At 48.1% G+C, this 25,753-nt stretch overlaps 1 protein-coding gene across 1 annotated transcript; it reads right to left on the bottom strand.

Moving 5' to 3' along the window:
* Positions 1-1,304: 1,304 nt before the first annotated feature.
* On the bottom strand, positions 1,305-24,273 carry GCNA (germ cell nuclear acidic peptidase). Its single transcript, XM_073885855.1, has 11 exons — positions 24,146-24,273; positions 22,053-22,107; positions 16,141-16,187; positions 15,686-15,722; positions 13,687-13,769; positions 9,132-9,479; positions 7,849-7,924; positions 4,779-4,923; positions 3,250-3,388; positions 2,325-2,529; positions 1,305-2,062 (listed from the first exon to the last, which is right to left on the bottom strand). Exons 2-11 carry the CDS (start codon positions 22,097-22,099, stop codon positions 1,816-1,818), a joined length of 1,374 nt encoding a protein of 457 aa, XP_073741956.1. The 5' UTR covers positions 22,100-22,107; positions 24,146-24,273; the 3' UTR covers positions 1,305-1,815.
* Between the last annotated feature and the right edge of the window lie 1,480 nt (positions 24,274-25,753).

Genomic DNA, 25,753 nt, shown 5'->3' with positions numbered 1-25,753 from the left:
GTTTGGGATCAAGTGGTGGTATCCGAGGATCCTGCTAGAAGGCCGTAGCCAGCTGTTCACGTGAGAGGGGGTGCGGGCTCCCTCTGGGGTAATGACCCATTGGGATCGAAGCAAAGCACCCAGATCGGATGGCTTGCTAACAGTCATTAGCACACAAGCCACCTGGGGGCATGGGGGGGCGCTACAGTTGAGGTGGAAGCACGTAGAGGAAATGACCGGGGCTCCCCAGAAAGACAGGCGGCAGGGCTAGTGGGTTAAGACCTTCCCTTTGCAGGAGTGGGAACCACTGTGCTGTCAGTCCCCCCTCATTAAGCCACCAACGTGCCGCGATCCAGTTTCGTGGGTCAGCTGGGCCTTGGCCAAGACAGCAGACATGGCTGGAGGCAGGCCTGGTAAGGAGGAACCTGAGGATTTCGCTAGGGAAGCTCATAGTGCCCCGGGCCCACACCCGAGCCCTTAGACTTGTGGTTAGGCTTCAGCGAAGCATGTGCGAAATAACAGGAGGATGGAAGGAAGGAAGGAGGACAGAAGGTATCAGTGATGTCCAGTGATGCCAGATTAGTATGGATGTTTGTGGCAGGCCGAGCAATGGGTCCCCCAAGATGTCCACCCTCGAATCCCCAGAACTGGTGAACAGGCTGCCTTACATGGCAAAAACGTGGCTGAGGAGCTGACCTTAAAATAAGATTCTCTTGGATTATCCAGGTGGGCCCAATGGCCTCACAAGGGTCCTTAAAAGTGAAATTCAGAAAGGGAAAAGGAGGGAGAGGGAGGATGAGGGTGAGAGAGAGAGAGAGAGAGAGAGAGAGACAGAGAGAGGGAGATGTTGCTGGCTTGAAGGATGGAAGGGGGCCACAAACCAAAGAATGCAGGTGACCTCTAGATGCTGGACAAGACGAGGAAACGGATCCCCAAACCCCAGGGCCTCCAGAGAGAAACACAGCCCTGCCCACACCTTGACTTCAGTCCAGCGTGGTCCGCGCCTGACTGCTGACCTCCCGAGCTGTAAGATGACCCATCTGTGTCGTTTTAAGTCACTAAGCTTGTGGTAGTTTGTTAGGGCGGCAGTAGGAAATGAATACAACGTTGACCCCAGTCTGCATCCTGGCTATCTCCCCGGAGTGGGGAGGCTGCCAAAGTGCTTACGGGCAGTCACAAAAATCCCAGACAAACCCAGATTGGAGGGTGCTCTTGCAGACACATTCTGGAGCACTTCCGAGGTCCGGCGTCTTGGACGAAAGACCTGAGGGCTGGTTCCGCACGAGGCACAGGTTGTCAATGAACAGACCCCATTAACAAGCAAATTGCAGAAAACATTTTATTTATTTTTTTTGTCTTAGTAACAACTACACTGGCTCAGCGTGGCTTTATTCAATGTCAAGAGCAACTGAATTCATGAAACATGCTTGTCTTTTATGTCTAGGTAAGTTTCACAGTTTCCACCTGCCAGCAGCCCTGGTCTCGGGAGTGCTGCCTCTTTTAAAACTGGTTCGCCTCCCAGCAGCCTTCTTCTCTCCACCTGCCCCTCTTGAAAACGCAGTTTGTGTCTGCACTGTGTTCTATGTGTTAGAACTATGTTAAAACTAACTGATACCCAGAGTGGATCCCAACGGCTTGTGAGTACCGTCAAGGGCACAAAATTGCTTAGCAACGGAATCCTTGAAGAACAATCATCATTAACAGTATGAGGCTATAAAGAAACGGTTTAAATCCTATTATTCCTAATATTTATTGCTTATCAGAAACAGATATTTTTCTAAAACTTCTTAGCGGGGGGGGGGGGCTCAGCCCACAGAAATACACCCCCAGATAACCTCAACGATTCTGCCTTTGCTTTTCGCCATAATCCTTGCTCAGCCGCCTCATCACATCCCCATGGCTCATCCCTTTCGTCTCATGCTTAATCATTCTATAATTCTCCTTCACATACTTAGCAAAGGGCCTCACATGGGGTGCAATGGGGGTTCCATCCTTGCGAGTTAACGGCAGCATGACCAGGGGCCCCTTGCACTTGGCACAGATAAAGCGGTCAGTGTTCAAGGATCTGGTATAGCGGCCGACCCTAATGAGGAAAAAGACACCACAAATCGATCAGTCACTGTACCGCAGCGTGTTCTCGGAGCTGCTGGCCTTGGGCCCAAAGCAAGACTCTCAGGCCGGCTCCAAGTAGGAGAGCATGGAGAAAGAAGACGTGGAAAGGAGCAGAGAAGGTTTACTTCTCACGTCGGCCAGCCAGGCACTTACTAACAAAATCACAAAGGGCCAGTTGGCTGGAGGCTGTAGCAGAAAAGTAACCGAAGAAAGTCGGAGGCGGAAGGTCTTACCTGGTTTTGCACTGAGTACATTCATAATGGATCCTGTAGTTAATCTTGTAGTTATGGCAACGAGTGACCATGGGCAGCTCCGGGTGCACTATATTCGATTTCCTGGCATAATACTTCCATGCGTCACCATGAGAATCACGGATGCCATCGAGAAGCCAGGAGGCTGCATGGCATATCTCATGGATCAAAGTATCCCGGAGACGGTCTCGGAAGAGGGATGGAAAGAAATCGTGAGCACCTGAACCAATTCCCTCGGGCCTGCCACTCAACCACCCCTACCTAGACTCTCGCCCCTGCCACACACCAGCCCCAGGTGGCTTAGCAGGAAGTGGTGTGGTGGTGTGCTGGAGACTGAATGGAGATGAAGAGTGAGGTGACAGGGCCCCACACCTGGGCGGAGGCAAAGGACCGAGGACAGGAGGGTCATTTTGAAGATTTGGTGGTTGGCCAGCAACAGGGAGCTACCTACTGAGAGACAGTTAGCCTAATGGAAAGACGGCCAAGCTGGATTCTCAGGGCTGGGGAGACATCTGATAATCATGTCCTCTGAGCAGAGGCACCTGGGTGGCTCAGTCGGTTAAGCGTCCGTCTCTTGATTTTGGCTCAGGTCTCGATCTCGGGGTCGTGAGATCGAGCCCCGCGTCGGGCTCTGTGCTCGGCTTGGTCTGCTTCAGATTCTCTCTCTCCCTCGCCCCCTGCTCGTGCGTTCTCTCTCTCTCTAAAATAAATCACTCCCTCTAAAAGAAATAAATAAATCTTTTCCAAAAATTCTAAAAAATAAAAAAAGATCATGTCCCCCGAGCAAGGCACAGAAGGCCTATCTACCCAGGAAGGACAGGAAAAGCTGTGGCATAGGCTGCTGGGAAATACCAGTCCCTACGAGTCACTACACAAAGAAAGGGCGCAGGAGGGAAGCTGCCGTCACCTGCAGAGTCGCAGACTTTCAGAGAAATCTCTATCTTTGCATAACGCTGCCTCTTCGGGTAACGGGTCTCACCGGTGGTGCATAAGCCCGCAGTTCTCAGCATCTTTTTATTCCAGCCAATATCTATTTTCTCCGGCAGCTGAGAACAAAACAGCCAGCAGAGTGAGTCAGCAAGCAGCTTCAAGCAGACCAAAGACTGTTCACTCAAGAGCTCTGCAGGGGCGCCCAGGTGGCTCCATCTGTTGGGCGTCTGCCTCCGGCTCGGGTCGTGATCCCGGGGTCCTGGGATCGAGCCCCGCATCGGGCTCCCTGCTCGGCGGGAAAAGCCTGCTTCTCCCTCAGCCCCTCCCCCTGCTCGTGCTCTCTCTCTCTCAAATAAATAAATAAAATCTTAAGAAAAGAGTTCTGCAAATCCAAACATTCTGGGGAGAATAAAAGCCAGGCTGAAGCCCAGGCAAAAACAACACACAGACCATCAGGATATAAGGGAGATGGATGAGGGCACACACATGCAGGACCCAAGTCAGGGGCAGCCAAGGAGAGAGGTGCAAACCTGCTGAGGCAGGAGCTGGAACCCCCTCCTTCCCGCTCCCCCCGAGCCTAAAGAGCACGGAGGTGAAATTTCATGTGCACCTCAGTCCCCTCATCAGCCATGTGATGTAACACCAACCATGAGTGACTTCCCCAAAGGCTGGGGAACCTCAGAAAGATCTAAGAACTTTCCCTGCAAAAGGTTGTGTCAGCGGAAATAATAAAGTCTGAAAACCCCAATAACCGCTGAGGCTCTGTTCTAGGCACTTTACGCGTATTACCCTCCCTAAGTCTAACAATAATTCTCTGGGGGCGCCTGGGTGGCTCAGTCAGTTAAGCGTCTGCTTTCGGCTCAGGTCATGGTCCCAGGGTCCTGGGATCGAGCCCCGCATCGGGCTCCCTGCTGGGCGGGGGGCCTGCTTCTCCCTCTGCCTCTGTCCCTCCCCCTGCTTGTGCTCTTTCTGACAAATAAATAAAATCTTTAAAAAAAAAAAAACCAATAATTCTATGAGGTAGTGGGTACTATTATCGTTCCCATTTTGTAGATGAGGAAACTGAGGCAGAGAGGGGTCAAGTACCTTGTCCAGGCTCACAGAGCTCCTTCCCATTATTCTTCAACATAAAGCCTCTCTTTCCAGATCGTCAAGGATCAACACATGCCCTCTCCACCCCCGCCCATCGCTGCTCTCTCTGCCTACCATCCCTCAAGAGCCAGAAGTCTTACTTCCTGCAGGCAACCTTATTTCCTGACCACTCAGGCTCTCGGTGATTTTTTTTCTGCCTCTGCTGATCTCCTGTGCTGGTAACAGTCTGTACCATAGAGGATTACCCACAAACATGCTCTATTTCTTTCACCTGTGCATGCATCACCTCTCCATCTAAACTGACACTTCTCCAGAGCAGGAAATACACAGCTCACACATCCCGCACACCTCACAGCCCCTGAGAGTGCCAGACATATAGCAGGCGCTCATCCAATGCTTATTCGTCAACGGTACCTTTTTATCAAACACCGAGCTATTAAACAGGGTGTAGATTTTCTGAACCAGGCTGTCCTTATTTTGCTTGAATTTCCTTCCAGAATACTGCTTTTCCTTTTCCAGGTCACGCAGGAAACATCCAGGTATTTTGCACATCGCTTTCCTGCAAAGGCAAGTTCAGCTGAGTTATGTGTAACTAGAGGAAGAGATAAGAGAAAGGCACACACACGGGTCATGTAGAGAGAGACTCGGAAAACGTGCTGGTCCCTCCTCCTTCCAGCTCCTTGTAGAAGAGCATTCCCCAAAGTTCCACGCATAGCCTTTTTCTTCTCGCTACTTGCCTTCTCAGAGATATGAAGCCTGTGGCTTCAACCTCAGCAGGAGTGATCCCACCCCTGTATCCGCAGTCTCGATCTCTCTCCTGGGGGATCCGGGTCCGAGCTGCCAACTGGTTAACCTGAGTATGACCCCCATTCTAGTGTGTTTAGTTATCGGACTTCTGTTATACCGGGCTGAAAACCTCAGAGACATCTTCAAATCCATTTTCTCCCTTGCCCCATATTCAAACAGGCTCAAAGACGGCGATCCCCTTCACACCTCTTCCAGCCAGCCCTCCTTCGCACCCCACGGTCACCAGCCTGGTTCAAGTTCATCTCCTCCCCTCGGGGCCTTGCTGCTACGGCATTCCCCTGTGCTCCTTCCTTCCAGGCGCTTTTTCTTTCTTTCTCCCGCACCCCACACTTCCGATTCATTTTCCTAGGTCACATCCCAGGTCCGTCCCTCCCCGGCTTGGCACCGTGTGGCCAGGCCATTCAAGGCCCAGGTCAATCGGGCCCCAACCTCTGTCTCCAGGTACCATTTCCACTGTGGCCAAGGTGGGCAAGTTAAACGTTCTCTGGACAGAACTGATTCTCCACAGTCCGTTCATGTCTGGGCACAGCCGGTTTGCCCCTGAGCCCTACAATGACCACGTCTCCAGCTCTCCTGAGAACCACCATCCGTGTAGCGTTTTCTCCTTTGCAGAGAACTTCTTGTTGCACTATCCTATTTAATCCTCACAACCCCCCTCCAAAGAAGCGATTACTCTTCTCACGATCTCCACTTGGCTAGATGAGGAAACCAAAGGTCCGAGGTCAGGCGACTTCCCCAAAGTTCAGAGAGACCCTGGATCTTTGGACCCAAATCTCGGGGTCTTCCCATTAGACCCCTACCGCTGCCCCATCTTTCAAGGCCTAATTCCACTGCACAAAGGAGAGTGCTAAGCACACGAGGACTCACACTTGTTAATAATAATTCATTTCACCCTTTTATCCTGGCTACAACCACCCACAGGTCCCAAGAGATGAGCCTACCGAGCTGGAAAGATAAAAACAGGAGCAAACACACGTAAGCTAAGTTTCTGACCTCACAGAACTCCCGAGATGGGGATTTTGCCGGGACACTCATGAACCCCGAAGTCACAAAATAAGCCATCTGTGAGGGGGCTTGGGTGGGGAGAGGAAATCAGAACAAAACCAGGCCAAGGCAGCTAAAGTTAGGGTCCTCACCCCCAGAGCCTCAGACTGGTGACTAACACGGTCTGCCTCAAATTACCTCGTTCTGAAAGCAAATTTGCATCCAAAAAGGTAGCAGATGAAAACCCAAACCATCTGCAGACCTCAGCAGAGAAGGGGGACCCCCCCCCACTTGTTTGCGCTTATGTCAAGCAGGCCTTGTGGCTTGGCCCACCTTCCCCTCGATGTCTGTGCCACTTCGCTTGCAGGCAGAGCATCTCCACATCACAGGAACAAGCAAGATCCCAAATGGGTACATCAGACACCATGACCAGCAAGCAGCCTACACAGGAACAAGGCAAAGCACAACAGGAAGCCTACAGACTGCCACAGGAAGCGCCAAGGCAACTGTTGAGGAGTCCAAACACACTAGCCTCCTTTGGATGACGCGGAGGACAATGACACACAGGGGCGGCTCATAGGCTTTCTTTTGTCACACCACAGCAAAGCAACCTGGGAGCTACCCAAGACACTGAGACAAAAGCAGCTTACGGATATATCTAGGAACCCAGAGAAGACCCTTGGCTGACCGGGGATCCACCTGCGAGAGAACACGCCGAACTACGAGAGCTACCTCACCGAGCAAGAAGTGCAGAAGCAGAGGGCCCCTCAGCTCAGGTTCGAGCGGTTCTGTTGCCCCGGTGCCTGACACATCGTTCTGCTGCCCTTAAGATGCATTTATTGCTCCAAAGTACAGGTAAAACAAACAAACAAACAAACAAACAAACCCAAACAGACACTCCTTCAAACTCATTCCTTGTCTTGGAAGATAATTCGGATAGAAGTATATATTACTCCTGAATGCAAGGAAGAATGAAGAAAATTATGCTCTACTACATCGTCTTTTTTAAGCGGAAAGGTCAGAACTTCCTGGAATCCGAATGAAAACAAGTGTCAGTTTTTGGCGTCCTTTTAAGAATTGACATGTCTTTGGTCTAAATGACCTGCTGTTCTCAGGATCAATTCCACGTAGCTTAATAAAAATACAGGAACCACGAGCCATCTATTTCACGCTAATGTTTAAGCTTTCAAAATGTTCAAAAACATCCACAAGCTGTAGGTGTAACTGGATGCAGCCAAAGCACCGCAAAAACCTGGAAGGCCATCTTGACTGCCCGCCCCCCGATTCCAACGGATAGGGACGGGTCTGTCCCGCCCTCAATCTCCGCTGGGATTGCTTTGGTTTCATGCCAACTGGTGGCAACAAGGCAGATCTGAGCTTAAGGACCAAGGAATGGCCAGAGCTGACGTGGGGGCTAAAGGGCTCCGGCCAGCCGAGGGAAGCGCGGGCATTGCTGTGGGGTGCCCACGTGGGGCTCTGCTGAGGCAGAAGGAGGTGGGTAGCAGTGGGGTGCCTCCTCCTCCTCCCTCTCCAACTTATGCCCTCCCAAGTCGGGGGTGGAAGCCTTGTCCCCCTCGCCCACCGGACTCCTTCATCCCCTTGAAGACCCTCCCACATGCCCCGTGGGCCGCTTAACACGGACGGGACAACGGTACCATCAATTCCTGCGCAGTTGAACGTGGACAGCACGTACCTGGTCTTGTCTTTTTTAATCTTCCCCGCACTGAGCTTCTTCTTTGAAGACACACGCTTTTTGGAGACTCTCATAGCTGAAAAGAGAACAGTTCGTTTGGACCCTGAAAATTGGGCCCACGCAGCAACTGGCAGAAAGGTGCACCCAGGAGGAGCCCCCACAGCCACACCCAGAGCACCATCTAGAAAAGGTAACTGCCTGTCTAAAGCCTGCAAACTCTCCATCAGTCCATGAGACAGAGTCTCCCTACGTGAATCCCAGAGCTGCCAGCAGAATAAGCTGTCGTAGGTACAAGGACTATATAATGAGGTTATGTGAGCCTGCCGCATGAGGTTAGATTGTGTGGGCAACTGAGGCATGGGCAGTGTAAGGAACGGTGTGGCAAAGCTCACACACTTGCTCTAAGGAAGTGGCTCAGGGGCGCATGGGTGACTGTGGGTTAAGCGTCTGCCTTCGGCTCAGGTCATGATCCCAGGGTCCTGGGATCCAGCCCCGTGTCGGGCTCCCTGCTCAGCGGGGAGTGTGCTTCTCCCTCTCCCTCTGCTCCTGCGGTCTCTCCCTCTCCCAAACAATTAAATCTTTAAAAAAAAAATAAGGAAGTGGCTCAGATCCCAGGCAGGACCTTCACTCGATATACAAGCCCAGTCTATCCATCTTTGGTTAGCCTCCATATACTGCTAACTGCTCTAGTCGGAGACTTCCGTAACGGTAGTGTCATCCGTTCACTTATTGAAAAAAAAAAAAAGTATTAAACATCTACTATGTGCCGAATACCAGGCTAGACCCTGGGAGAGACTTAAAAATGAAGAGTCCTCCCATCAAGAGGCTCACGGTCCACTTGGCGGGGGGGGGGGGGACAGATTCAGAAACCTATCGTCAGACAGCTGGGTAAGTGCTTTAGCAGAGACAGGGTCTGAGAATTATGAGGACCCAGGAGGGAGGAGCATCTCTGACGTCTGGCTTCCCACAGGAACTGACAATTGGGCTGGGTCCCAAGAAGAATGGGGTCTCCTCAGGACAAAAAGCACAGAGACAAAGCGTGCCAGGACGAGGGAAATGCGACTCGTAAGACATGGGTGTTCCTCCCCCATTTCCAGAAAGATCGTTTTCCCTGGGATGGCTGTCTCCCTTAGCCACTAGGAAGCTGCTGAAATGGCCTAGGAGGACAGGCCGACTTGACCAGACAGACATGTCCAGGGCAAGGGGCGAGGCAGGCATGGCTGGCACGCGGGGTGGGCGGGGCGGATTCAGTAGGTCAGGCCTGCTTGATGTGACTGGCTTACCGGGTGTCACACATATGTTCTTGGTCTTCCTCTTCCTCTTCCGTGGTTGCTCCACCACAGGTGCAGCCTCATCATCTGTAATCTCCACTGTAGTCTCAGCACCGCTCAGAGGTTGGCCGAGATCTTCACCCAGATTCGGCTCACCAACATAATGAGATGAATTGCATTGGGAGACATCGAAGACCTCCATCTCCTTTTCCTCTGAGGCAGTTTGGCCCTGATCACACGAATCCTCGTCTATTATGATCACAGGGCCCTCAAAATCACTATCATCATCAATGATAACTATTGGAGGCTCCTTGGTAGGAGGCTGCTCCTCAGTATCGGATAACACATCCAGAATCTCATCTGAAATTCAAGAGACACAATCACATACATATATACCCCCTCCACCCACCCCATACACTCAACTTCAGACTATTGAGCACAAATTAAACAAGCTGGAAATGGTGACATCACGAATCACAGTTAAGAATCAGTTATTTTATTGTTGAGAAGGCTGCTATAAACATTGGGGTGCAGGGCGCCTGGGTGGCTCAGTTGGTTGAGCGATTGCCTTCGGCTCAGGTCATGATCCTGGAGTCCCCAGATGGAGTCCTGCATCGGGCTCCCTGCTCAGCGGGGAGTCTGCTTCTCCCTCTGACCCTCCCCCCCCTCATGCTCTCTCTCTCTCTCTCATTCTCTCTCTCAAATAAATAAATAAAATCTTTAAAAAACAAAAAATGAAAACATTGGGGTGCACATACCCCTTCGAATCTGTATTTTTGTACCCTTTGGGTAAATACCATTGCTGAGTCATGGGGCAGGTCTATTTTTAACTTTTTGGGGAACCTCCATACTGTCCTCTGATGTGGATGGAGTTAGAGTGTATCACGCTAAGTGAAACAAGTCAGTCAGAGAAAGAAATATACCATATGATTTCACTCACATGAGGAATTAAAGACAGAACACAGATGAACAAATGGGAAGGGGAAAAAGAGAGAAAAGGAGAGAGGGAAACAAACCATAAGAGACTCTTAAGGATAGAGAACAAACCGAGGGTTGATGGAGGGAGGTGGGTGGGGGATGGGTATTACGGAGGGCATGTTAGGATGAGCACTGGGTGCTGTACGTTAAGTGATGAATCACTCAGTTCTACTTCGGAAACCAATATTGCACTGTATGTTAACTAACTAAAATTTAAAATAAGAGAATAAAAATAGGGGCGCCTGGGAGGCTTAGTCAGTTACGAGTCTGCCTTCAGCTCAGGTCATGATCCCAGGGTCCTGGGACTGAGTCCTGCATCGGGCTCCCTGCTCCGCGGGGAGCCTGCTTCTCCCTCTCCCTCTGCCTGCCGCTCCCTCCTGCTCGTGCTCGCTCTCTCTCAAACGAATAAAATCTTCTTAAAAATTTTTTTAAATTAAAAATTAAAATTAAAAGAAGAATCAATTATTTCAGATTATTTTCCCTCTATAACTCTTTTACTTTACTGAGAGGAGTATCAGGTAAAATAGCAATCCAAGCCCAGTGGCAATTTTCAAATCACATTCTCTAAGTTGCACACTGCAGGTGCTCAGCAGTTCCCAAACACAGCTCTGTAGACTTGTATGTTTTCTCTGGTCCACAGAAAAATAAGAGAAATCAGAAAAACAAGGTGGGGGTTTTTTTTTCCCCTATCAAGTTCAATCTCTATAATTTAAAGGACTGTCCTCGGGCGCCTGGGTGGCTCAGTTGGTTAAGCGACTGCCTTCGGCTCAGGTCATGATCCTGGAGCCCTGGGATCGAGTCCCACATCAGGCTCCCTGCTCAGTAAGGGAGCCTGCTTCTCCCTCTGACCTTCTCCCCTCTCATGCTGTTTCTCTCTCTCTCTAATAAATAAATAAAATCTTTTAAAAAAATAAAAAAATAAAGGACTGTCCTTTATTTTGAGAGTATATCCTCCCTAAACTTTTGGTTTCTTTACCTTATGAAATTATGGCAATAGCAGATGTTAGTTAGAATTTATTCCCACCGTTAGACAAATGAAAAAGTGGCAACTCTATGTTAGCCATCAAAATTTAATTTTCTAACTAGCCCACAAATGCAAAGCTCTCAGAGCCACTGATGTAAGCGTGAGGAGGTCACTCCTCTTGCCAGCACTGAGAAGCCTTGGGAACATTTGGAATGTTCGCCAAGGGTCCCCTCACCTAGAAATGAGGCGTGGCATATCTAACACCACACATGCTCTCTGGAGTCTGTTCAGAGCTCACCTTCCAGGTTCCTCGGGTTCTGGATGTAAAAAAAAATATAAACCGGGGCACCTGGGTGGCTCAGTCAGGTAAGTCGCTGCCTTCGGCTCAGGTCATGATCCCAGGGTCCTGGGATCGAGCCCCACATCGGGAATCCCTGCTCAGCGGGGAGCCTGCTTCTCCCTCTGCCTGCCTCTCTGCCTACTTGTGCTCTCTCTCTGTCAAATAAATAAAAGTTTTTAAAAAAAAATATAAACCACGGCACAGGCAAGATGTGACAATATATTTACGGTACAAAAAGTCTTTCTCCTGCACTTGCAGATTTGGGATCACATACTTTGTGAGTCTCATCTATCACTTCATCATCAAAGAACTTCGGATATGCAATAAAGAAAGAGAAAGGAGTGGGTGTTGCTATGGTAAAAAGTCAGCCTTCCTAGAAATTTTAAAGATTTCTCAACTGAAGTTGAAATTTTGAAGAGAGGGGGAGGGGGAGGGGCACACTGCTTATAATCTACAAAAGAACAATGACTATACATTGACAAAGGTTAGAGGTGACCTCAGAAGTGTTGTGTTCAAGCCCTTTTTCTTAACATTAACCTCATTTCTGAGGTGTCAGCTCATGACAAGAAGGAAAGAAGTGGCAGGTGGAGAACAGTAGAGAGACCCACAAAGACAGTCCTACTGGAGCATTCTCCAGCTCTCCTTTATGGGGATGAATGCCCACCGGTAAGAGTCCACCAGTCAGAAAGTAAGAGCAGCCTTAGTTCAAAGTTCCTCCTCAAAAACAAAAATAAGGATTTTCCGATGAAACAAGTCAGCAAGTGGTCACCTATGGTGATGAGCTGCTTTCTGGCTGTCTCTCATGCCCCACTCTATTTTTTTTAAGATTTTATTTATTTATTTGTCAGAGAGAGAGACAGAGCACAAGCAGGGGGAGTGGCAGGCAGAGAAAGAAGGAGGCTCCCCGCTGAGCAGGGAGCCCGATGCGGGCTTTACCGACTGAGCCACCCAGGTGTCCCGTCTCATGCCCTACTCTAAAGCTACCTCTCTTAGGGCTCCCTCTGGCCCCTTACAGTGGCTCGTCATGTCATGCCCCCTACTCTGCACCCGGACCTCTGTCCTACTCAGGCACATCCACTCCAAGCTAGAGAGGAGAGGAAAACTCAATGAGAGGGGACAGGTAGTGAAACAGTAGACTAGGGTTCCAAGCCACCACTCCTTTCCCTGCTCTGATGACCCAGGTTAGCCAGGAATCTGGCCAATGGTAGCTCTTTGGTAGTTACTAAAGAAGTGGCCAGTACCTTAAGGGTGCCGATACCTTAATGGAAGGCCTATGGTATCATGCCCTATACCAGGTACTAAGCGAACAAGGATCAAAAAAGTACCATCCCTGAGGGTTAAAAAGCTCCTAGTCTTCGGGCGCCTGGGTGGCTCAGTGGGTGAAGCATCCGACTCTTGATTTCAGCTCAGGTCATGATCTCAGGGGTTGTGAGATCGAGCCCCGCATCAGGCTCCACACTCAGCGAGGAGTCTGCTTGTCCCTCTCCCTCTGCTCCTCCCCTGCTCTCGCTCTCTCTCAAATAATTAAATAAAATCTTAAAAAAAAAAGGAAGCTCCTAGTCTTCCTACATTTCACCCCCACTGAATAGGTTCTGAACTACGAGTATAGCTCCATGCCTCTGGAAAGGTTTTTAAAAGAGCCTCTGAGGCCAAAGGTGCAAAGATCAGCTGTGGAAAATGGGCTCTGAGAAGAACAGAAATCTCTAGAAAATATGCGGAGAATGGTGAAAGGCAAAGACTCACAGCTAGCTGGAGAAAGCAAGGGTTTCCCCCGAGAAGTCACTGTGGGCTGACTCAGCACCACCATCCACCTAAGTCTCCACCAGGCTGGGAAGAATGAGCCCACGCCTCTCACCTTCCCTCTCTTTGTCATTCCCACACACAGAGGAGGAGGAAAAGAGTGGGGGGGACGGAGGGGGGCGGCGTGGAGTAGCAGAGTAGCCTTCATACCTTCGTAGTATCAGTTCCTGACTTCCTTCCCCCCTGGTCCCTATGTATAGGTGGGGGGGGGGACCCTATAATATAGGTAGGTCAGAACTCTGTGGAGGGGGATGGTCAAGGTCTAAAGCGCCGAGAACAGTTGCTGCTGTCTTCGGAGGTTCACCAGGGAGGAGGTGTGTGGGGGGGATCCCGCCATATCCACACCCAGCACCCACGAGGGAAGAAATGGCGGCACCCGCTACTAAGTGGGCGCCGGAATCAAACGTTTGCTGACGCGTAACCCGACGCCACCATGTGCCGGGGCTGCAAGCTCAGCTACTTCCCTCGGTTACTAGTATACTTGCCTTGGATGATTATGTCAGGTTTGTGAGCTCTGACTTTATTGCTGAAGTATTCGTCTTCAGAGTCAGAGTCAATCACCACATAGCTGAGTGAGGAGACAGGGAAAAACAAGAGAAACGTCAGCACCACGGTCTTGTGTTCACAGCCTTTCCTGACTCCTCTCCCATGAACATGAGCACCTGGCAAAGTTCTGTTGACTTATTCCCCACAGCAACTCTGTTCCCCTTCTTCGGAACTACTCAGTCGTCGTTCCTGATTTGCCATTTTTCATCTTCACCACGTTTAAGCTGCCAGGTTGAGGGGCCTTGGCTCTCCTGTTGGTCATTCCCTCCTGAAAACTCTTTTCTGGATTTCCAAGTTACTGTTCCGTTTCGGTTCTCCTCCCGCCCTCCATCCACTCCTTCTCACTCACCGCTCCTCCTCAGCTCACCCCCAGGCTTTCTCCACAGTGCCTTCACACCAAGCTAATCAATTCCTGAGGAGCGCGTGGCCATCCCCTATCCACCAGCACAAGCCATTATATCCAGCCCGACCATGCGCCTGACTTCCAGCTCCACGGTTCCAACTTCCTACCTGGATATCCTGTGGGTAGGGCTGACTGGCAGTCTGCACGCCCAGGAATAGCGTTAGCTGCTGTTTATTGATGGGGTCTGTTCTGACGGGTCGGGCAGTCATCCTGACTGTCCCCATCTGTACTCTACTGGTCGTTAAATGTCTTGAGTATCGGCCCTGCCTACGGGCCCCTCCATCTCCACACGCCCAAAACTGAACTCTGCCCCTTCCTCTCCAGTTCCACCCTTCCTCCAATATCCCACTATAGTAGCTTCCAGGGACTGGACCAAGACCTGTGGGCATTCCCAGCAGGCCCATTAAAACAGATTTTCTCAACGTATTTGTTCAACATCTATCTAGTGGAGGCAGGAAGAAACCAATTTTTCTATGTAAAAATTGGATATTTAAATGTATTATCAAATAAGGCCTTTATTATGTATAACACTGGAAACCACTAAGAAACCACGATAAAGCATTTGAAATGTAAACGACGAACATGATGAGCACCAGGTGACATATGGAAGTCCGACTCACTACACTGTACCCCTGAAACTAGTATTACACCGTATGTTAACTATGTTGGAATTAAAATTAAAAATTAAAAAATTACAAACAAAAAGTACCGTAGAGGCACCTGGCTGGCTCAGTCGGAGGAGCGAGCGACTCTTGATCTCGGGGTTGTAAGTTCAAGCCCCACGTTGTGTGTAGAGATCACTTAAAAAAAATAGTCTTAAAAAAGATAAAAATAAAATATAAATAAAAATAAAAAATAAAAACATAGGGCAACCCTGTGGGGAGCCCTCTCACTCTTCAAAGCTTTTTCTGTCTTCACTTAATAAACTTCTATTGCTTTACTCACAAAAATAAATAGAGATAAAAATAAAAATACTGTCAAAACACAAAAGAAAAAATTTTTTCTGTGAAAATTAAAGAATAAAATAAAATGTAAGTGACAGTGAGGAAAATATCCTGCATCACCTCTCTGATTGGTAATGTTTATACTACCATATAGCTTTGTCAAATTTCAAACCGTACACCTAAAAGGGTGAATTTTGCCATTATGTAACTCATACCTCAACAAACCCACTACGGTAATTCAAGGATTCAGTGTGGAAACATCAGTTAACTAACATCCTATTTTGGATTTATTCCAGTCAATTTTCTTAGCACCTCCTACAGTCTGGCACGCGGGCCTATAAGGGCCTGAAGAGTGGAGAGTGCAAATTAGAGGACGAATCAAACACAAAGACGTTCTGAGGAAGAAACTGACCAATTAGATAATGGGCCTGGCATAAAGATCTAATACTTTGAATCTGGCTGTGAGATCAGATACCCACTATGACCCTGAACATAGTGCTCGGAGAGGAAATGTGAGGTTCATTTGTAAAACTTCTTACCCACAACATCACTCTTCAACAAATGTCAAATTTCGCTAATTTTCCTACTCACCTAATATTCCCTTTCTGCTCCTTCGTTTTGGTTCCAACTAAATCAGACAAAGAAAGAGGGTGTCAGGAAGCGTCTGAAGGAGGATAAAAACCTGGCTACCCACATCTGTAACTCCCTCAAGCCCAAGTCCAGAAGTTAGGGCCAGTTAAAATCCTCGGGAGACTTATATACCCCCCACCCCACCCCATGTGAGCTAGAGAGGAAATAAAAGTCAGGAGGCCTAGAATGAAAAAGCTCAAGGTAGCAAACTGCAAAACAAGCCCAAAGAACTGTCTCTGCTTCTAACAGCAGGGAAACGGTCTTTGCCTCATCAATCTGGAGAGAGTCCCTAGAGGAGACAAACCCAGGACCGGCTCACACCAGCTGTCCCAAACCACATTTCAGTCATCTCCACAAAGACAGGGTTAAGTTATGCCTTGAAACGGAAATTACTGCTTTGCGGGGATGCTACTTACGGGACTCAAATTCTTCATCACTGCTTGAGTCCAAAGTAACAATGCAACTGCAAAAAATGAGACACACACTGTTATAAAGGAAGGCCACTAAGCGTAGCATACGCAAGCCCACAGGCAGAATCTCGCACGGAGACAACCACCCGTCAGACTTTCTGCTATGCATAAAAAGTTTTAGAGAGTTATGAAATTAAGATCACAGTAGGGAGGTGAAGAAAAATTGCGAGCAACAGGCTGCTCAGTCTTTACCGCAGAATGTTAGTTAGAAGCCTGTTTTGTGCCAAGTGATTTATTTCTACTTAAAGACGTGAAAGTGAGGGGGAGCCTGGGTGGCTCAGTCGTTAAGCATCTGCCTTTGGCTCAGGTCATGATCCCAGGGTCCTGGGATGGAGTCCAGCCTCAGGCTCCCTGCTCCGCGGGGAGCCTGCTTCTCCCTCTCCCTCTCTCGCTGTGTTCTCTCTCTCGCTGTGTCTCTGTCAAATAAATAAATAAAATCTTAAAAAAAAAAAAAAGCATCCAACTCTTGGGTTTCGGCTCAGGTCATAATCTCAGGGTCGTGAGATCCGGCCCCTGAGTCGGGCGCCACGCTCAGTGGGGCGTCTGCCGGAGATTCTCTCTCTCTCTCCCTCTGCTCCTCCCCACCCCCACTCTGTCTCTAAAATAACTAAATAAATCTTTAAGAAAAAGAGGAAAAGAAAGATATGAAAGTGAAAGGGGCCACACGTGAAAGGACTCGAGGATGAAGAGATTAGTTCTCTAAACTAATCTCTGTTCTCTAAACAGCTAAAAATCAGAAGGACAAAAGAGCAAGGACACCTTTTAGGACTTTACTGGGCTTGAAGAGGGCCTACTTATTGGGACTGCTGTCTGGCTCAATGGGCAAATGCTGAAATCCATTTCTTGGGAGGCAAACGAAGGGTGATTGCCCAGCTACAGCTGCTCCCTGCAGTGAACCATGATGCTGGGACCTCTTGCTTCTCTGCCCCCCAATAATGCACCGGGCTACAATCTAGGACCTCATCACAGGTTATCTTAGCATTAGTTAGCGTGACACAGAGCTCAGAGAGGAAACCAGAAGTGCTAAAGGTGAACCTAATAGTTATAAGGGTTTATGTATAAGGTCTTACATATATCAAGTTAGCTTTCACCACTTCTTCAGGGCATTCATTTTAACCTTGAGGTTGGTTATTAGACTGATAATATATTGGATAATATTTTTATATCGGATTATAATACTGGATCGATAATATTTCTCAGTTTTTCAAGATACATGCTAACTCACGCCCCTGGTTCAATTTCCTGTTCATGTACCTGTCACTGTACACTGGACTTACTCAGGAGTAGACCTCAAATTTTTTCCAATTACTTAAAATTTAAATTTAATTGGTTAACATATAATGTATTATAGGTTTCAGCATCAAAATTTTTTCTTAATCAGCAAAGAAAACTCTTGCTGGGTGTAAGGTTTCCCAGGTATGGGTCAAAACGTGACCTTGGTTCTCTTTCTTTAAAGATTTTATTTATCTATTTATTTGAGAAAGAGTGTGTGCGCATGGTGGGGGGGGTAGAGGGGCAGAGGGAGAAGAGAATCTTAAGCAGACTCCACACTGAGCACAGAGCCCAACGTGGGGCTTGATCCCAGGACCCTGAGATCATAACCTGAGCTGAAACCAAGAGTCAGAGGCTCAACTGACTGAGACACTCAGGCGCCCCTGGTGATTTTTAAAATACGCTATTTCTGCTCATCCATCTTGTAGTATTAACAAAACAAAGCATCTTGGGCTGAAAAAAGACTAGTCAGTGGCCAGGCCACCAAAGCGTACTAACTGGGCTTTGGTTGATCCATGAAAACCAGTCTCCTCCCCCTTGCATTGTGCATTTCAGCCGTCCTTCTGCCTTCAACCTGTGGAAACCTCCTTCATTCTGTTAACGACCTTGTCTCATAAGTCACTGGGAAAATAAAGCCATCAGACAGGAACTGCCTCATCCTCCCACCAGCGAGCGAATCTACTGTCCTATCTGCAACAACACCCAATTCTCTTATTTCTTTACAGTTAACAATGAACACAATGTTCCTACTCCTGTCTCTGGCCAAACCCTCCCCTGCCCTTCGGATCTCATCCCCCTCCCACCTTCTCAAGGATTTTATTCCTGCAATTTTCCATTCTGTATTGCACTATTGTCCCCTCTCTCCTGGATCATTCATTCTACTTTCCTAAGACCCCAAATCCCCCAATTTTCTAAATCCAGCCTCAAGCTCTTCACTGAGCTCCAACTGTCTGCGTGACCTCTTGGACATTTACTAAGCATTTGAAACGTCACACAGCCAGTACAGAATTCCTCCCTCAAGCCTGTTCCATACCTAGAGGAGACTTACCAATCTCGGTCAATGGCACCACCATCCACCATCCACACAGTAACACAAACCAAAAACTTAGAAGAGTCATCCTTGATTCCACTCTTTTTCACTCACCTCCCACATCCAATCCATCAGCAAGATCTGTCGGCTCTACTTCTAGAATACATTCCATCTCATCTAAGACATATGTACTTCCAGGAAAGAAAAAAAAAAAAAAAAACACTAGCAAGGTAGTGTTTTTTTTGACATGCTATCAAATGTGTGATGGATCCCAATTTCGAAACTGTGGGAAAGAAGTCTCAGAATTGGGGTCTGAGCCTGGGTGGCTCCGTCAGTTAAGCTCTTAATTTCGGCTCAGGTCATGATCTTGGGGTCGTGAGATCGAGTCCCTGTCTGGCTCTGCGCTCAGTGGGGCGTCTGCTCGAGATTCTTTCTCTCTCCCTCTCCCTCGGCTCCTCCCCCCACTCTGTCTCTAAAATAAATATATCTTTAAAAAAAAAGAACCACTTATCTCATAGGGCTACTGTGAAAAATAAGATAATGTCTGCCCTCCTACAGGATCACGTACCTCTCCCACATCACTGCATTTATCACACTATACCGTAATTGCTTGCTTACATGTTTCTATCTCCCATCCCAGACGGTAAACCATACAAGGATTTGGAAGTATACCTGTTTCACACTGTTCAGTGCAAAGTCAGTACTTGACTATCTGCCTGAGTGAAAGAATGAACGAATCTCAAAAAGTGGTTCCGAGGACCCCTTTTATTATTTTCCACCCTCCCACCCACACCCCCACAGAACCTTGTTTGTAAAAGACTTTGCCTACGAGATCTCACCATTTAAGATCTGTTTAAATGTTCTCCATTTAAAAAATTACACATGACCAGTTAATGCGAACCTTATGTGAAGGTTACGTGAGGTACAGAGTGAGCCTCTGTTCGTAAAAACGAACACACAAAAAAACAGCATCATCTGCACTGATGAAAACACAGTGCCCAGATCTTGAAACGTAATGGTCCCGACTTGCAGCGAGGGTGGGTGGAGAGCCTGGCCGGTCACTATCCAGCCTCAAGAGCCATCTTCCACCCAGAACTCTAGGATCTGGTCTTCGCAGCTGTAGCTTCCGGAACTGGGGTCTCTCAATGCTTCGTCAAATGCTAGAGGAAGGACTCCTGTTAACCAGATTTGCAAGGGGCTGACTAATAAAGCAGACTGCCTGTTTACTTCTCAGGAGAACTAATGCCAACCATCTGCCCAGGGCACTAATTGGGGCAAGTGACTGAGGGTCAGGGAGAGAGCTTGGAATTTTACCCTGTGCATCTGTGATAACACACATTAATTTTTCAGTTGAATGCTGCAACAAGCATCTTTGTGCGTTTAATTACTTTTATAAAGTGGATCTCCCCAAAGTTAATTCCCAAAAGTCAAATTCATCAAAGGTATGACCAATTTTATAGCTCTTGGTACATTTGCTTAATCGTTTCCAAAGGATTAGAGCGGTGTACAGTTCGACATTACTATAATAGGATAATTTTTTTTCATTTGCTAATTTAGTAAGTAAATAACACTGAAATTTGCATTTCTTTTTATTCCTTAAGATATGTATTTTCCCATGTTTGTTTGCTGCATTCTTTTGCTAATCCCCCCTTCCATTTTAATGACTATCAATGTTATGTTTACCAGATAGCTTTCTGAGTGATAAAGAACACTGAAAAGAGGAGTGAGGGAGAGGAACACTTTGTCCCTGTTCCTCCAAGAGTCCCACTCACCAGGAATAAACAATGTGTCTTATTTATTCTTCTAGAGAGCTCTTAAACATAAGCACATACCAGCACAAGTCAAGTGCACACATTTTATTTTTAAAATAAATAGTATTGTGCTACATGGATTGTTCAGCCCCTGGTAGTTTTTAACTTTATGTATCTTAGTCTTTCTGTTACCAGAACATACATGTCTTACCACACTTTTTTTGGAGGAACCATAATCCATTCAACTACACCCTTAGGACACTTAAACTCTTTCCAAATTTGTGCTATTACAAACAATGCTGCAACGAACATCCTTGTACTTATTTCTCTGTGGACTAGTAATTAAGTCATTCATCCTTCTTCCCCAGAAGTGAACAAAGACCAAATCAGCCTGTATTATGTCCCTATGTGATTAAATAAATATGAGTTATAGGGAAAAGGGACATGGGAGAAGGGGCAAAGGAGTCAAGAACAACTAAGAGTGAATACGCAGAAAGAATGTATGACATAACCACATTTATGCACTTCAGTATATGTGAATATATATATACACACACACAGACATTAAATAAAATTGTTCTAACAGGGAAAGAAAAAGTCCTAGTAATTACTGGGTCAAAGGACATGGGCATTGACAATTTGGGATATTTCCAGATTGCCCTCCAAAAAGGTTGCACCAATTTATATTCCCACGATGGCTATAGGAAATTGCCTGTTCTCCTACAAATTTGCCAACTCCAGTTATTACCAGTTTTTTTAATCTTTGCCAATCTGATATATGAAAAATGGTATCTCATGAAAATTTTTTTCATTTCTTCATATATAAGTAATGTAAAGTTGGATAAATTTTAATGTCTATGGGTCACCTGTATTTTTTTCCTAAGAACTACCTTCTGATATCTTTTGCCCAGTTTTCATGTGTGTGGGTCACCTTTAATTGCTGACCTGTAAAAGTTCTTTGTAGACTGAGAAAAACAGCCTTTTATCACGAGTAATGTGAATATACTTTTGTTTGATATCAAACTGAGGCTTCCCCCACTCCAAAATTATTAGAAACAAAATCTACCTGTTTTCTAACATTTTTAAATGATTTTGTTTTTTATTTTTAAATATTTTATCCATGTGTCATTTCTTTTGTTGTAAGGAGAGGGGAGGTAAGAATCCAATTCTTATTTTTTTCCAAATGGTTAGCCAGTTATCTTCAAATTATTTGTTGATGAATCCATCTTTTCCCCACTGATTTGAAATGTCATTTTTTTTAATCATGAACTCAGTTTTCACATTTGGGTATTTGGGTCTATTTCCAGACTCTCTGTTCTATGGTTTCTACTTTCTCCCATGTTATATGCTTACACGCTTATCTGTGAAGGAGGCAATCAGGGCAGTGTTCCAGGAGAGAGAAGACTTAAGAGATGAGACAGCTATCTTAAAACACCCCCTTATCGTGGAGAAGAAAAACACTTCATCTGTGCACCTCTAGAGGGCAGTACTGTGAACAATGGGATGGAAGTAACCTAAGTTTTAAGTTCATTAGAATGAAGAACTTTCTAGAAATTACGCATATTCAACAATGCACTGTGTTGCTTCATGGAGTTGTATGCTCCTGGCCACTGAGAGAGACGTTATATAGAGGATTCGTGCACTAAGAGGCTGGACTCCTATATGATTCTAAGATCCCTTTTACAGTTCTCATTTTATGACTAACTCTGCAAACTCAAAACGAAAGAAACATACGCTTTTTGCCGAAAGTCATTTTGCCAACACAAGAACTAAACTAAAAGAAAACAGAATTTTTCAAGTCTCACCAATCATCATCCTGGATCTTAGACTGGCCAGCTGTTTCTTCCGACATGTCCGTGTCTATAGTCAAGACAAAAATATACTCTTTAAAGAAAACCAAAACCCAGAACCAACATTTCTTTTCTATTTTCTTTTTTTAGTAGGCCCCATGCCCAGCACGGAGCCCAATGCAGGGGGGTTTGAACTCACGACCCCGATATCAAGATCTGGGCTGAGATCAAGAGTCCAGCACTTAACCAACTGAGCCACCCAGGTGCCCCCAGAACCAACATTTCTACAATCTGCCATTTATCTTTTGAGCAGCTTATTCACCCTAATTTCAGGCCAAAGCTTTGCTCTGCGAAACGAGGCATATTAAAATGTTTGTTGCAGGCTTTCCCTGGATGGAGAAAACTAGAGAGACACCCTCTCCCACCACGCCCTGCAAAGGTTCTTTGCAGATCAATCAGAAAGCCCAAAGCACATGGTGGTCACCTCAACCGCCACAGTATAGAGATGTGCAAGGACAATCCAATCATTCATTTATTAACCCCCAGAGAAATTTTCTCCCCATTGTAAGGATTTATAATGCACTAACTCCTATTCAGTCCCTGGCCCAGGGATAGCTTCTCTCAAAACGGATTCCCACTCCCCACATCCCTGCTGGCCCGCCACTCACCCCACGCCTGCACTCTCCCTACTCCTGCCTTAAGCCCCAGAAGTCTTCCACCTATCAGGCTTTGACCCCTCTACTCTGCCACCCCTCCCCCTCTCTACTCCTATTCCCAGGCAGTCTTACACAGACCAGGCCACTACATACCGCTATCCAACCTCTACTCTCCCCATCCCCCTACTGTACCCACCTCCCGCTGGTCTTACAGGGAATCGGGTCACCCCCCCCCCCCACCATTCTCCACCCCCCCCCAATGCCCTTATCTCCCCCTCCTCGCTTCCACCGCCAGCCTGTCTTGCACCAATCCGGCCTCAAAACCCCCACTCCCCCCGCCCCCCCCCCCCTGCGCCCCCTTCTGGTCCCCAGGAGGCCTTACGCCAACAGGCCCAGACCCCGCCCCCAACACTTCCGCCGCCCGCCAATCTTGCACCAATCAGGTCTGGACACCTCCACTCGCCACCCCCACCCTCCCGCTTGCACCTCCCCCAACCCCACCAGGCCTCACACCGCCAGGCCCAGACCCCACCCCCAACACTTCTGCTGCCAGCCAATCTTGCGCCAATCAGGTCTCAACACCACTAGCCACCCCCGCCCTCCCGCCTGCACCTCCCCCAACCCACGAGGTCTTAGACCAGCAGGTCCAGACCCCACCTCCAACAATTCCGACACCAACCAATCTTGCACAGTCAGGTCTCCACACCGCCACCAACCCCACGAGGTCTTAGACCAACCTGCCCCCAGCCAGTCTTGCACCAATCTGGCCTCGACAGCGCCACTCACCCCCCCACTCCCCCTCTCCCTCCAACCCCAGAATCTTAGACCCGCAGGCCCAGACCCCCCCCCCAGCTCCCCCAGCCAGCCTGCCCCCTCCCCCCACAGTCGTACAACCAATCCGGTCTCAAAACCCCCACTCACTGGGCGCTTACAACCCTCTCACCGCAGCTAGCAGATCAGACACCCCCCACCCCCCACATGCACCCCTACCCACCCTCCATTTGCCCACATTACCACCCCCTAGTCTGACCTCAATCGGCCCGCCGGCCTTCCAGGATCAGGCATCTAACACCCCCACGCCGCAATCTCAGCTAGTTCTCCTTCCACTGCTCAGGCCTAGACGACCCCCCCCCACCCCCCCCCCCCCCCCCTAGGCCCCTTCTCCCTCATTCCCCCACGGGGATCTCCACACCCCCATTCCTCATCTTTGCTTTAGCGGAGTTAATATCGCTAAAAAAAAAAAAAAAAAAAAAAAAAAAAAAAAAATTTGTTTCTTCCAAAAGCCTTTTTTACAAGTGGAAGCCGGCAAAATATTTTGCCATAATCTCAGTCCCAAGGTTCATGGTCAGTCAGGGCATGTGGCGGTCCTGATTTTAATTAGGTCCGCTCGACTAGGCTGAGCTTCAAGATCGTTCCCGCTTCAGTACCCACCTCAGCCCCACCAGCGCCTACCTGCTCCGGCCGCCTGTAGCGTGGCCGATCGCTGCTCACCTCCAGCAGGTGGTGGACAGTGTGGGAGCTCCTGAGCAACTGCGAGGGGACGCCCGGCGGAAGACCTTTTATAGAGCCCGGGCTCCGCGGGGGGGAGATAGGAACTGACGTGTTCTCATGCTCCCCGTACCCACCTATCACAGGATGGTCACGGGGCAAATTTAAACTTCGCGGCTAGGAACTCAAATTTGGCGCCCACAGCCGCAGTGCTTCCGGAGTCAGGTCTATCACTTCAACGGGTGCTGCTTGTCACGGAAAAGCGCCATTTCACGCAGAGCTCTGGTCCCCGAGCCGGTTTCTGTAGTTTGCCGATGCCCAAATTAACTTTGGGTGACGGGGAAGAACTGGGCTCAATCTTCCTCAAGTTTCATCTTTGTGAGAACGTGGATAAGCAAGCTCCGTTCCTTGCCGGAATCGCCCGAACCTCTAAGCCCGTTTGCCTGCCCCCCCCCCCCACCTCCACAACTACTCTGAGCTAGGGGGGTTGCGGGAAAGCCACCTAGACCCCTAGATAAGAACAAGGCATCGATCCAACAGCGCCTGGCAACACTGAACTATGACGTTTGCTTCCAGAACCCTCCAAACCCTGGAGATAGAGGGGTTGGTTACTTGAAGCTTTTTGGCACTCGCTCCCAACACACCGAGAAAAACAAACCGGGGAAGTAAATGCTTCCTAGACGGTGCCATTTCTCCGGCAGACACCGGTACGTTTCATGATTTAAGCATGTGGCCAACAGAACACAAGTAAAACCTCCGTGCACTTAAAGGTATTAATAATATTGCGTTTATTTCATGCTAGGTACTGTTCCAAGTGTTTTCTGTGGATTTAATCTTTAAGACACCTTAAAAAGTAGGCAACGTTAAGCACTCATTTTACAAAGATCACATGGCTAGAAAGCGCCAGCGCTGGGATTCAAACTCCAGCAGCGCCGCACCAGAGTTCGAGTCCCGCGTTATAAGAGATTACTCAAAAATAAAATCTTAAGAGGCGGCTGACTGGCTCCGGCGGTTAAGCATCTGCCTTTGCTCAGGTCATGGTCCTGGGATCGAGCCCCCCCGCCCCCCAAAATCGGGCTCCCTGCTCAGCGGGGAGCCTGCTTCTCCCTCTCCCGCCCATCCCCCCCCCGCTCGCGCGTTCTCCCTCTCCCTCTCAAATAAATAAAATCTTAAAATAAGAATCTAAACTCTGAAGCACCAAAATGCCTACATATAGGAAGGTACTTTCTGAATGGATTGGGAGTTGGATAAAGGGGGCTTATTATTTTAACCCTATCTCTACAACAAACCTCAAAGTTTACCTCCACAAGCCCCTTCGATAAAAATGGGGGTTACCTAACTGCGTGCCTCAGAGGTTTGGGCAAAGAACCTGGATGTTAGCGGTGGTTAATATTAAGAAACATGGGCTTCAAGTAAAAAGTGGGTTGACTGGAATCGAATCATGTTAACCCAAGCTTAGTCCAGATGCACAAGTTTAGGCAGGAGGAGCTCAAGTGGACCGCAAAGGACGGAAGGCAGATTCTTAAACAAAGAGGGTAGGAGTGAGAACCTTTGAATAGGCTCGCGGACACC

This window comes from Callorhinus ursinus, unplaced genomic scaffold (genome assembly GCF_003265705.2).
Source record: "Callorhinus ursinus isolate GAN/ISIS: 27379988/994484 unplaced genomic scaffold, GSC_fseal_2.0 scaffold66, whole genome shotgun sequence".
Taxonomy (NCBI): Eukaryota; Metazoa; Chordata; class Mammalia; order Carnivora; family Otariidae; genus Callorhinus; species Callorhinus ursinus.
This window is presented reverse-complemented; position numbering and strand designations above follow the sequence as displayed.